Genomic DNA, 14,460 nt, shown 5'->3' with positions numbered 1-14,460 from the left:
CCTGGATGTGGGACATGGAGTCAAAGGAGATCATTTTGGAGCTTTCCAAAATATAGTGTCTAACACAGATCTCACTAGGCTACATCTAAAGTGGTGGCAGGGCTGCTTTTTTATCCCAGAGTGTCTCAGAGAGATTTTGTTTCCTTGCTTTTTCAAGCTTCTAAAGGCTGCCCACATTCTTTGGCTCATGGCCCTCTTCCTTTATCTTCAAAGCAGCATTATTTGAAGACTGCTTCAAAGCAGACCATTCTTTCACACTCACATCTCTCTCTGACTCTCCTGGCTCCCTCTTCTACTTTTTAGGACCCTTCTGATTACATTCGGCCACCTAGATCATTTAGGATAATTTCTCCACCTCAAGACTTTTAACTTAATCTTATCTTCAAAATCTTTTTTTGCCATGTAAAGTAACATATTCACAAGTCCAAGGATTAGAATGTAGACATCTTGGGGGATGGGGGCATTATTCATTCTATCTCTCTATATCATCTTTCTCCCCTTCCCTTCCCTTCCCTTCCCATCCCTTCTCTTCCCTTCCCTTCCCCTTTCCTTCCTCCTTCCCTTTCCTTCCTCCTTCCCTTCCCTTCCTCCTTCCCTTCCCTTCCTCCTTCCCTTTCCTTCCTCCTTCCTTTCCCTTCCCTTCCCTTCCCTACCTCCTTCCCTTCCCTATCTCCTTCCATTCCCTTCCTCCTTCCCTTCCAGCTTCCTCCTTCCCTTCCCCCATCCTTCTTCCTTTCCCCCTTCCTCCTTCTCTTTCCCCTTCCTCCTTCCCTTCCTCCTTCCTCCTTCCCTTCCCCCTTCCTCCTTCCCTTCCTTCTTCCCTTCCTTCCCAGGCCCCACTTCCAGCATTGAGGACCACATTTCAACATGAGATTTGGAGGGGACAGATATCCAAACTCAAGCATCCATTGGTGTTCCTTGCCTGAATTGATCATTAAATTACATTGAGGGTGCAATATGTTGATACTCTATTTCAGTTACTGTGTATTTTTAGAATTTTTCTATAAAGAATAGCTTTTCTTAAACTCTTAGAAAAATAACATTGTAGGCCAGGTGCGGTGGCTCACACCTGTAATCCCAGCACTTTGGGAGGCCGAGGTGGGCAGATCACTTGAGGTCTGGAGTTCGAGATTAGCCTGGCCAATATGGTGAAACCTCGTCTCTACTAAAAGTGTGAAAAATAGCCAGGCGTGGTGGCAGGCACCTGTAATCACAGCTACTTGGGAGGTGGAGGCATGAGAATGGCTTGAACCCGGGAGGTGGAAGTTGCAGTGAGCCTAGATCGTGTCACTGCACTCCAGCCTGGGTGGGTGACGGTGAGATTCCCTCTCAAAAAAAAAAACAAAAAAAAAAAACACGTAGACTAATTTTTAAAAATTTGTTACTATCAGTTATAGTCTATATGCCTAGTGTAATTATTATTATTTTGATGCTCAAATTATCCTAAATTTGGTTATTTGTATGTCCTTTTGACATAATACCATTAATCTTTGAGTGTTTTCTTAACCTTCTGGCCCAGCAAGATACCCAAAGCTAACCTTGTGATTTCCCTATTTTGATCTTTGAAATGAGTCATTTCCTTAAGGAGCATAGGTTGCTTTTACTGGGGATTGGCATTTTAGAAGCCAAGATTGGGATACCCAGTGTGTTCCTTGTTACAGGTGTCCACTATCTTTAGATATATTTGGTACTTCCAAGTTCTTAGGCTTTTTTTTTTTTCTTCCAGTTATTTGGAGGGAATTGATGTGCTTCTTACTGATTTCTCAGATCTTTTGAGTCAGTTATGACTCTTTCATCTACTTTCTATTTCCAAAATTTTATTGCTATCTCTTATTTTCTATTGCCCTTCTCTCTTTGGAGGTTAAGTCTTTTTAAAATTCTTACTGTACTTTAGCAGGATTTTGGGGAAGGAGTTGACGTAAATCAGTATGTTCAAGTCACCATACTGAACTGGATGTCTTTATATCAACACTCTCAATATAAATTTAGATTCTACTATGGAGAAGTACTATGCCTAATGCAGTTGACATACAAAACTTAAGTGATTGTATAATCTGTTTGGGTTGCTATAACAAAATACCTAGACTGGGTAATTTTGTACAAAAGATATGCATTGCTCACAGTTTTGGAGGCTTGGAAGTTCAGGATCTAGGTGCTAGCAGATTTGGTGTCTAGTTAGGGCTTGTTCCTCATAGATGGCACCTTCTATGTGTCCTTATTTGGCAGAAGGGATTAGATGGTTCTGTAGGGACTTGTTTATGAAGGCATTAATTCTATTCACGAAAGTGGAGCCCTCATGACCTAATCACCCTGCAAAGGCCCCACCTTCTAATACCATCACGTTGGTGATTTGCTTTCAACGTAAGAATTTTGCAAGAGACAAACATTCAGACAATAGAAGACACTGTTTTGCCTTCAAGTAGTTTCCATGTTATCCAGGGCATTTAGAGGATGAGTGTATAACTAATCAGAGTACAAGATTAAAATATGGAAAGCTCTAAAGTTGAAATATTAAAGAGTGCTAACACTTGTTTTGTATTTTATATTTTAGAATAGTGGTTCTCCATGTTACTCACATATTAGAATTGCTTGGGAGATGTAAGAAAATATTGTGCCTTGTCATCACCCCAGATCAGTTAAATCAGATTCTTTTATGGCTGATAACTAAGTTCTACAAGTGCTGAACTTCTGATGTGATCCAGTTAGTATTTGAGTGATTTCTTTCTTTATGGGAAACAAGATGCCTTTGGCTCACCTCGTAATTTCCCTGCCCTACATCTGACATAAGTCAGTTTCTCTCACAGCTCCATGAGGTTCCACAGCTCCATGAGGTTTCAGACTTCACGACTCAGAAGATGCTGGTCTCCTTTCTGTGCTTCACTGACTCACTCATTATTTATGTCTCAGCTGAAATCTCATCTTCCCGTACCCTTTTAGCTCACATACCCATTTGGGCTAAGTCGTCCTTTGTAATACCCATTGCTCACATGTATTTGAGCACTTACACTATTTTATTAAAATGATCTGATATGCATTTTTGTCTTCCATTAGACTCTAAATTTCTTGAAGAAGTTAATATATTGCAGGTATGGATACATTTATGTGCTTACAAAAGTCAGTTGAACTGACCATAGGACTTCTATCTGAGAGAGTGAAATTTATGATAAAGTTCTTTCAGTGTTGGCTTTTGTTCACTTTTAGTTTTCTCTACAGCCATGTTTTATGATATTGTTGAATTGTATTAAAGGGATATTATATTTCAGTCTTAAAAGATGGTTAAGATTTAACTGGAAGCAATTGAGTGTATTGGTATTTAAATAGTGCATGAGTAAGAGGTGGTTGTGGGGCAGGCTGGAATAGGTGACAGCTTGCGGGGTGGTATCAAATGAAGCTGTTGCAATTGCAAGTATAATTTTTTTAGATACTTTTAAATATATATACGTATAAAAAATAAAGTCAGGATCTCTTTGTGTTGCCTAGGCTTGTCTTGAGCTCCTGGGCTCAAGCGATCCTCCTTCCTCAGCCTCTCAGCTCAGGGGCTGCAGGCATGAGCCACTTTGCCTAGCTGCAAGTGTAATTTTTAAAAGTTAAAAAAAAATTGAAAAGCCATCATAGTAAAAATAAATTTTAAAGACACTTATACAATCTTGTACATAATTGCTGCTATGAATTGACAGTTTTAATTTTTAAGATTCTATACCATCTTTTAGTTTTTATTGCTGCATACTAGTCGTTTTTATGCGAAAGCAGTCTTTACTGTTTTACTCCCTCATTTTTACTTTTTAAGAACTGTTCTTTGTGGTTTTGTAATTCACACATTTGTCACTTTTTATGGCAATATGTTACTTTATGTTATTCATATATAGTTTACTTAGCACCCTCAATTGTTTGGCTTTTTTTTTCTTCAGTTTTCTACTGTTAAAGATAGCAAAACTATAATCATCTTTGTTACAAATACTTTTCCATTTTTTTCTAGAGACTGAATGTATATAACAGAGCCTTTATCTTAAAATTATGTGCAGCAGAAATTTAGTGGAAACATAGAGGTAATGTGAGGTAGCATATGCTAAGGAATCAAACTTGAGTTCTAATTTTTACATTCAGTTTACTAGCTGTGTGATCTTGAATGAGCTAGCTTACTCTTGTGAGCCTTCGTTGTAAAATTAGGTTAATAATAGCTCATATTATTGAGCATTTACAATTGTGGCAGACATTATTCTAAGTGTTTTACATGTATTAATCTATTTAAAATTCAGAACAGCCTTAACATTCCTATATTAAGATGTGGGAACAGAGGCATAGAGTAGTTAAATAGGTCAGATAGTTACTAATAATGGTGCTATTATGTACCCAGTGCCGTCTAGAGCTGGTTCTCTTATTTGCTTTGTACTGCCAGAATACCAGGTGCACCCTCTCCCTTAATTTGGTTTCCAGGCTGGCACATTGGCCTTTCTTGGCCAGATTAATGATTGCTACTGGAGCTGGAGTGAATCGTGAGTTCATGGTGCCAATACTTTAACTCTGTGCTTACTGTGGAAACATTATTATAGGAGAAATATTCACTTTAGATTTACTATTCTCTTCAAAATGTCTATATATTTCATTTTTGCTTTTGAGGGAGTGGTGATAAAAATTTAGATTCACTTTTTTTTTTTTTTAGACGGAGTTTCCCTCTTGTTGCCCAGGCTGTAGTGCAATGGTGTGATCTCAGCTCACTGTAACCTCTGTCTTCCGAGTTCAAGCAATTCTCCTGTCTCAGCCACCCAAGTGGCTGGGATTACGAGTGCCTCCCACTACGCCTGGCTAATTTTTGTTTTTTGGGAGAGATAGGGTTTCACCATATTGGCCAGGCTGGTCTCGAACTCCTGGCCTCAGGTAATCCATCTCTCTCAGCCCCCCAAAGTGTTGGAATTACAGGCGGGAACCACCGTGCCCGGCCTAGATTCACATTTTTATATTAACATCTAAAAGGTCTTTTCCTATCCTTCCCTGTTTTTCCTCTTCTCCATCCCTTTTCTAACTAGCAATTTAATATTTGTTTAGTATAATTTTACCTTTCAATTCCTAGGCAGTTAGAGTGCCAAGGTTTTTTAATACCCGGTAAAGAGTGCCAGGGTCTTTTTATACCTGGTAAGGGACATGATAAACATCCAGTTCAACCTCCTTACTTGGAAAAAAAAACAAAATGATACTAAAACCACACAGTCAGGTAGTGATTTAGAACTCAAGCCAGTTTTTCTGACTTATGTCCAGTATTGGCTCATCACATTGTACCGTTTGCTTTTATTTGTACTGTCTTTTATAAATTAGTGTAATTACTTTATTTCCTTTCCAGAAATTATTTTTAAATTGTATTTAGCTTGTTACCTGTGTATTATGTTTGCTGTCAGGAAACAGCTATATTTGTTACTTCTTTGTAGTTTTATAGTGTTTTCTCATCCTTTATCTCATTTATTTGTTGTAAAGATAACCTTTTGCTCATATATCTGAGGTTCTTAAATAATGGTATGAATTTCTTTGTTATTCTGGCATGCCCATCACTTCTATACATTCACAAACTCAGCTGCTGTAGATTCAGACATGTGTTGACTCATTCCACTGAGATTATAAAGTTCAGTCATTGTAGCTTCTCATTTTCATCCCTTTCCACATCTCCTGGGTACTCCTGCAGTCTAAGGCATGACATTTCAGGCATGAAGATAATTAGTTGTTTTGAAGCACCTAGATTTCTTGGCCTCTTAAACTACTTGTGATCAGAGTAGTTCTTTTAGAAACATAATCAGAGGTTTGGTATGTAGTTAAGCAACACATTGTGTAGAAACAAACACAAGGATAATCATGTCATTTATTTTACTAACATTCTTCAATCAAAATGGTGTTAGAGATAAGATAAATTATATGGCTGTAATGTGTGTCCCTGTGATTTGGTTGGTGGCAAGGGAATGAATTGTTAGTCTAAAGTGAGCCACTGATTGCCAAAATTTCTATAGAAGGGGCCTATTACCTAATCAACTCATATGAAACCTGGAGATTCTTAAGAGGATCCTCTGTGGTTCATTATTAGGTTAAGTTAGTTAAATTAGTACAGTAAGGCTAGCAAGAAAATCTGTTATTGATGATCTAACGTTAAAAAATGGAAATAAATGGCATAGTGGTTTTCCTGGAGACATTTTGGTATAGATCATACGCTAAGACTTATTTGTTTGGACTGTATGCTTGGTGTTCATGCTTGTTCAATGCATATTTGAGGGTAGACTGTGACATTTTAGGTTCACTTTATGAGAGTACTGGGTAAATAAGAGTTAGAGTTAAGCTTTTTATCCTTGGGTTTCTAATAGCTACTGCTAAGGTGAGCCTTATATGTTAAGATTATCTGAAGATAAGACTGCAACTCATTGCCTCAAAGTTCAAAGGAGAGCATTGGCTGCAAGGACATAAATCATTGTGTTATCCACCAGTTTACAACAGAAGTGCAGATGAACAATATTTATCTAGACAATCTAGTGTAATTTACCTGTAGTTTGAGGTCAGTCTATATAGGGGCTCATGTAAGTCCTTTGAACTGTTTTGCAGAGATGAGAGTTCAAATTTATTTTTATTCTCTAGTTGGAAGTAGCAGGTGGTTTTGTGTGCCTTTGCTAGCAGCTGCTTTTAACCCCATTTTACTCATTTTTTAAAGCCTTATTAGGTTCTGCCTCAAATGTGGAGCTGTCTGAGTTTCATTAGGTTATTTGCAGGCAGAATTTCATTGTCTGGCACTCTGTTGTTTGCTATTTGTTTCATATGTGTTTGTTTTTTTCTCCACAAGTTGACTGTGAGCTCTGGGGGTCTGAGATATGTATCCTATTTAAAATCTATAATAGCCAGGTTTACAATATCTGATATTTAAAGGGACCTTCACATAAAGTAGATAATTGAGCCAGGCTAGATAGGGCTCATGCAAGAGGAAGAACATATGTCCTAGTTTAAATGAGCCTAATTACAGCAGATTCATACCTTGTGGCAATGTGAGATTGATGTTGTCTGAACGAAATAGATCCACTGGCACTATTTGGCCTGTGGCCCTTTGTTTTGATACCTCTAAATTATAGCATTGTTCTGAACACACAAAAATGCTTTATAAATATTTGTTTGATTGAAAGATGTTTATTGTTTTGTAATACTGGCTACACTGCTTTTGAAAGACTACCATAGATGTAATAAGTATAGCATGACGTGAGGTATACAAAAATATTCTAATCTATTAAAGAATTTACCTTTTTTGAAAGAATATGCATATACTGGTAAAAAGATTGACTCTTAACCTATAATCAACAGACTTGGATATTGAGTCTTTGCTGCTGTGCCCACATAAAGTCCACTGGATCACTTTCCAAGTTAGAAACCAATAATAATGCATTGTAGTACATGGCTGCATATTCTGAGGGCATTCAAAAGAATGATATAGGGAATTATTAAAATACCTGAGTGCCTTACAGTTTAAGGTACCTATTTCTTATTTCTTGAATTCTGGAGTAATTTTTCATGCTTCCCTTTTTCACCTCTCCAAAACAATATTATTAGCATGTACTCTTGGTTCCTCTTTTGAAGTGTCTCATGCTTCATTTCTTCCATTTCATTCCTGTAGATACTATTCTAGTTTGAACATTTTATTGCTCATGTTGGGACATCTACATTAGCCCCCTAACTGACTTTTGTATTTCATATTTAGAATGTCTTCAGGTTTTTGTTTTTGTTTTTTTAATCTACTTCTTGGGTCATAAACATACTCAGATTAAAAGCAAAAGCATGCCAGGGTGACTGTCTAGGAGGCGAGAGATGAGATGGAGTCTTTCTGTGGTTTTTGAATTTTGAGCTATCTGAATGTATTGTCATTACCACTAAATTATTAGTACTGAATCATTAGTGATAAATTAAAGTAGTGTATTACTTTGAAATTTTTCATTTGAAATTTTGACTTGTATTTAAAAAGAAATAAAAGTCTTGGCACTATCAAGTATTACTTCATATTATAGCAGTAATTTTACTTAAATATTCTGGATTGCAAAAGCCAATTAGACTCCTGCTACCCATTTGAAGCAGCAGTACTTATATAAAACTGAAACAAGAAGTAAATCTGGCACGTAGTAGCAAAATTTGGGAATATATCTGTTTAGGGAATATCGTTAGTGGGTCAGAAATGTAGTCTTCTTTGGAGACTGATAAAAAAAGTAATAGGTAAAATAAAGAATGATGTGCTCAATGAGCTACAATTCAAATAGAGGAAATTTAGTGGGAAATGATTACATTAGGAGCAGATGGATTGGCTTCCTGAATTTCAGACTTACTGGAAATCCTAGAACAGCTTAAATTTGTTTTTCAAATTTAGAGTCTGATAAAAAGATAAAGAGATTTGTTTATTTGATTGTGCTAGTGTGATTCTTACTGTCTTTTGGATATTTCATTTGCACTAGGCTATTTTTATGATTCCCACAAATCCACCACCAACATTCAGAAAGCCAGAACTTTGGTCCGATGATTTCACCGATTTTGTTAAAAAGTGTTTGGTGAAGAATCCTGAGCAGAGAGCTACTGCAACACAACTTTTACAGGTCAGTGCTTGTGCCTCAAAAGGAAGGATATTTTCTTCAAACCTTTCAGCTTTCTGACATTGGCCAAAACTGCTGTGTGTTTCATAACTGATTTCTAAAGATGTAAACCTCGGCCGGGCGCGGTGGCTCACGCCTGTAATCCCAGCACTTTGGGAGGCCGAGATGGGCGGATCACGAGGTCAGGAGATCGAGACCATCCTGACTAACACGGTGAAACCCCGTCTCTACTAAAAAATACAAAAACTAGCCGGGCGCGGTGGCGGGCGCCTGTAGTCCCAGCCACACGGGAGGCTGAGGCAGGAGAATGGCGTGAACCCGGGAGGCGGAGCTTGCAGTGAGTGGAGATTGCGCCACCGCACTCCAGCCTGGGCGACAGAGGGAGACTCCGTCTCCAAAAAAAAAAAAAAAAAGATGTAAACCTCCATTCCCCTCCTCTTACCTCTCCTCTTTGTTCTCTTCTTTTCTTTCTTCTCCTCTCGTCCCCTCATTCCCCCCAGTGTTGTTTTAAAACAAAATTTCCAAAGCATTCTCCTTTCAGAAAAGAATCTTTGTCTTCATAGTTACTATTTCTCATGTTTTTTTTTCTTCTGTTCCTTGACTCAGCATTTGTCCTTTGACTTTTTGCTCCACTATAAAATATGTAAGTACAAGATCCCTGGACTCCTTGAAGAGTTGATCACGTTGTAAATACCAGTTACAGGATTATCTAAAGGAAGAGCTTCAGAGTTTCACTTTTTTTTTGATAGAATAATTGTAAGTAGACTTTGTATCCAGAATGTCAGTAGATTTTAAAATCTACCTTAAAATTTAATGCAAATGGAAATAATTTAATATTTATAATAGTTGTTTGTGAATCTTAATTTTCCCAACAGAATAGCCTTAGAACTTTCAACTAATAATAAGCATGTCTCACGTTAACAAAACTTGATATTTGCAAAATGATTTCTATTGTTAAGTAACAAAAGGATGAAAAACATGGTTCTTGTAAAAAGTGACTTCCCTGTCTCTAAAAGAATCATTGGGTTAAAAGGACAAAAAAAGAAAAAAGGGAAAAAAAAAGTAACTTTCCAAAGTCCTGTTTTTCCAAAAGGATGTGTTGAGGGGTATGGGAAACATGCTCTTAAGTATAATGTTTATTGTTATGAAAGTGGAACTTGGTACTCAATCTCCATAGATGACAGTACAGCAATATCTATTTAAAGAAAAAATCCATATATTCTTTGATCCAACAACTGCACTTCTAGGAATTTATTCTACAGAAATATTTAACCATGTGTGATATAACATATGTGTAAAAATATTCATAGAACATTGAAATTTTAAAAGATTGGAAAGATCCTAAATATCTGTGAACAAGTTGGAAACAATTTAAAGTCCATGAAAGAGAGTGATTGGAAAAATACACCTACGTACGCACAACATATATACCTATCTTAATGCTTATAATGGAGTATCTCTAGAAAAATAAGCAAAAAAATGGCCTCCAGAGAAGGTAACTAACTATAGATGGGGCAGGACTGGGATGGAGACTTGCTTTTTGATGAATACTGTTTATAAAACTTTTGAGATTTGGGTTATGTGCAAATATTACCTTTCAAAAATTAATGGTTTAGATGGTAAAAATTTATTTTTCCACAAAAAATTGATTAAAACATTTATTTTGAAATATTGTCAATATTCCTTTGAAATATATGTATGTGTTATATATGTGTGTGTGTGTGTGTATTATTTTATTTTATTTTTTATTTTTTTGAGATGAAGTCTCACTTTGTCACCCAGGCTAGAGTGCAGTGGCACCCAGCTCACTGCAACCCCTGCCTCCCAGTTTCAAGTGATTCTCGTGCCTCAGCCTCCCAAGTAGCTGGGATTACAGGTGTGTGCCACCATGCCTGGCTGATTTTTGTATTATTAGTAGAGACAGGGTTTTGCCATGTTGATCAGGCTGGTATCGAACTCCTGACCTCAAGTGATCCACCTGCCTCAGTCTCCCAAAGTGCTGGGATTACAGACGTGAGCCACCGTGCCTGGCCCATATATTTTTTGAGATAGGATTTCACCGTATTGCCCCAGCTGGAGTACAATGGCATGATCTCACTCACTGAAACCTCTACCTCCCAGGCTCCACCTATCCTCCCACCTCAGCCTCCTGAGTAGCTGGAACTACAGATGCATGCCACCACATCCAGCTAACTTTTGTCTGTTTCATAGAGACAGGATTCGCCATGTTGCCCAGGCTAGTCTCTAACTCCTGGGCTCGTGTAATCTGCCCACTTTGACCTCCCAAATTCCTGGGATTATAGGCATGAGCTATCTCGCCCTGCTGAAATATATATGTATTTTAAAGTAGTCCAAAGGGTACTACCTTTGGATTCCTAGTATCCAGTACTTAATACATACATAGTAAAGGTAATATGTGTATATTTAACCTAACAAACTTCTGATTTATATATATATATATTTTTTTGGATAGGATAATTATCTTTGGCCTCATTAGATAGAGTCTTATTTGGCAGGAAGCCTAGAAACCATTCTGTCTCTTCAAGGAGTTTTGTATGTCTTATCTGTTATGATTTAAATTAGCTGTCTCCAACCTTTTTGGCACCAGGGACTGGTTTCATGGAAGACAGTTTTTCCATGGATGATGAGCAGAGGTGGGATGGTTTCAGGATTAGACTGTCTGCCTCAGATCATCAGGCGTTAGTTAGATTCTCATAAGGAGCATGTAGATCCCTCACATGCGCAGGTCACAATAGGGTTTGTGCTTCTGTTAGAATCTAATGCCACTGCTGATCTGACAGTAGGCAGAGTTCAGGCTGTAATGCTTGCTTACCTCCTGCTGTGCAGCCCAGTTCCTAACGGGCCACAGCAGGTACCAGTCTGCAGCTGGAGGTTGGGGACCCCTGATTTAAATCATAGTTTAACTCTCAGTGGACAATCTGATTGCCAAATTTTTGTTGACATATATCTATAGCTTACATGTACAGATTATACCATATTCATTTCCAGTAAACAAAGAAACAATATTTAAAAAGAAATTCATGATGGATTTTAAAAATAGTGATTGATTTTCTATGACACAGAATATTGTATAAATTTTTAAAAATCATAGATGGGAAGGATCCTTTGAGATTATTAAGTTGAAATTTTAGTAGTTTTTAAAGATAAAGAAATTAAAACCCTAGGGATATTAAAAGACAAGGTTCAGTTTCAGTCTATTAGCACTGGAGTTCCTGATCTGGAGATGATCCTTATACCTGCTGGTGGGCAACCTGGAATCTAAAGTCAGTAAGTGACCAGGCACGGTGACTCACACCTGTAATCCCAGCACTTTGGGAGGCCGAGGCAGGCGGATCACTTGAGATCAGGAGTTCAAGACCAGCCTGGCCAACATAGTGAAACCCCATCTATACAAAAAATACAAAGATTAGCCAGGCATGGTGGCGCATGCCTGTAGTCCCAGCTATTTGGGAGGCTGAGGCAGGAGAATCACTTGAACCCTGGAGATGGGGATTACAGCGAGCCACGATCGCACCTCTGCACTCCAACCTGGACAACAGAGTGAGATTCTGTCTCAAAATAAATAAATAAATAAAGTCAGTGACCAGTCTTCCATGATCTCTTCCGTTTGTGTCAAGTTGGAAAACACAGGTACTTACAACGCAACTTCAAACAGCTATAAAAACAAAGACGGTGTCCTAGAGGAGAGTAGAGCAATAAGAAAGGAAAGACTCCTGTCCTACTCTAAAAATTTTTGACAAACTAGTAGAAAGGTCACACACACCCCCCAAAAACACACAAAAAACTGAAGTTATATTATTTGAGAAACAAAAGAAATGTTAAAAAATTACAATACAATATAGAAGTTACATTCATGATGCACAGCCTATATGATTAATAAATGTAAAAGTAGAAGAATGGATACGGTAATCACAGATACCTCATACAGAAGAAATAGGTCATTTTAGGGAGGAGAAATGGTATGAACAATACGAACAAAGACAAAAAAATGGGAGATGTATTTTAGAACACAGTAACACCAGTTAGAGAAATAGTGTCAGAGTTTAGATACAGACAACAGTAAAGTAAGAAGAGTATACTGATGCCTAGGATGAGATGCCTCAATTTTGTCTGAGAGCCACTTTACTTACATATGTAAACAAGAGAGTATAAGAAAAGAATGTCTTTGATAGCATAATGTTGCAGCAAAATATAGAAATAGAATGAGGAGGCACTGTAATAATACAGGTGTGAATTGTTAAGGACCTGAGTTTAAAAAAATAGTTGCCAAAATAGAAAATAGTAAATCTGATGAAAGAATGAGAAGGGTTTAGTGACTGATTATATATTAACAAAAGCGAGAGAAGACCAACACTACAGAAACTAGAAACCAGCAGAATTACATTTATTTAACAAAGTATAGAAATTTCAAACTACATCATACTTTATCTTCTCAGGGGAATGTATAAACTACCCTTCTAAGCTGCAGTTATTTTTAAGAAAAGCCAATATGCTTATCTGGTTCATCCAGTTTACCACAACCCTGCTTTTATGCAGTTCATTGTGAATTCACTATAGTGTCATGCTAGAGTTAGTCTATAGAGCTTAACGTTCTTAATCTCAAAATCTCAGTATGTCCAATTTCATTTGTACTTGTGCTTTTCCTGTATAACTGCTGCAGACATGGTTTTGATCAACAAAGAGGAAGTGGCTAATAAAGTTAAAAGGGTACTAGAAGAGCAAGGCCATATTATTTGAGTATTCTTGAGTCAGAAGAGAAGTTTTATCAGACAAATTGCCAATTTTTTAAGTACAGGTGCTCCTTAACTTACAATGGAGTTAGGTCCTGATCAACCCCAGTGAAGGTTTAAAATATTGTAAGTCAAAAACGTGTTAAAATACACCTATCCTAGCTTAGCCTAGCCTACCAAAAACGTGCCCAGAACACATAAATTAGTGTAGTTGAGTGTTTTGTAGACACAATTGAATGTGAAAACACAAAACACATTATCCAAAAAATGCTGACAACACAGTACACTATAGAATATTGATTAATTACCCTCATTATCGCATAGCTCACTGGGAGCTGGGACTTATTAATACCTTCACGCTCAGCATCAGAAGAGAGTATTGTACCATATATTACTAGCCTGGGAAAATATCAGATATCAAAATTCCAAGTATGGTTTCTACTGAATGCATATCACTTTTGCAGCATTGTAAAGTTGAAAAATCCTAAATTGAACCTTTGTAAAGGGACTATGTGTATATTTTTAAAGGCATTTTAAGATTAGCAGGAAGTAAAATTAAAACTGCAAAGCAACGTAAAAAAGAATGCAGAAAAAACAAGATAGAAATGTAAAACATTTATGATAGAATATTATGATAAAACATTTATGTTTTACATAATGTAAAATAATTATGATAAAAATGGCATTAGCATATAATTATATACTAATATAATTGTTAATTTTTTTATTAAATAATATTTAGTTAAGTACTAAGTGGTTCACTTAGTTCATAAGATAAATGCAACTCCATGCTTTCTACATGAGCTAAACTTACAAACTTATATAAAATCCAACTCATGTTTCTATGTGAGGCATACTTAAAAGAATTTGGGTTAAAAGTTAAAAACAGGCAATGAAATTTTAATAAAACACATAAAAAGATACTATGAATAACATGATTAAAAAAGCAAAATTGACAGCAGAAATCAGTAAATGAGGAAGGAGTCACTTAATATTGATAAAAAACATAATATAAAGGATGATACAGTTATAAACTTGGTATATTAATACAGCATTGTATGTTACAAATTAAAGACATAAGAGGTTGATCTAAATAAATAAATTGGGATATTTTGATATTC

General features: G+C 36.7%; 1 protein-coding gene across 5 annotated transcripts in view; it reads left to right on the top strand.

Annotated features, from left to right (window-relative positions):
• Nucleotides 1–14,460, top strand: part of STK3 (serine/threonine kinase 3) — a 330,283-nt gene that overhangs the window by 181,555 nt on the left and 134,268 nt on the right. For all 5 annotated transcript variants that reach the window (XM_077942604.1, NM_001260967.1, XM_077942603.1 and 2 more), the window contains 1 exon segment: nucleotides 8,454–8,591. In XM_077942604.1, coding sequence (XP_077798730.1) covers nucleotides 8,454–8,591 — 138 coding nt within the window.

The sequence above is a fragment of the Macaca mulatta genome, chromosome 8, assembly GCF_049350105.2.
Source record: "Macaca mulatta isolate MMU2019108-1 chromosome 8, T2T-MMU8v2.0, whole genome shotgun sequence".
NCBI classification, from domain to species: domain Eukaryota; kingdom Metazoa; phylum Chordata; class Mammalia; order Primates; family Cercopithecidae; genus Macaca; species Macaca mulatta.
Note: the sequence above shows the minus strand (reverse complement) of the source record. Positions and strands in the feature narration are given on the sequence as shown.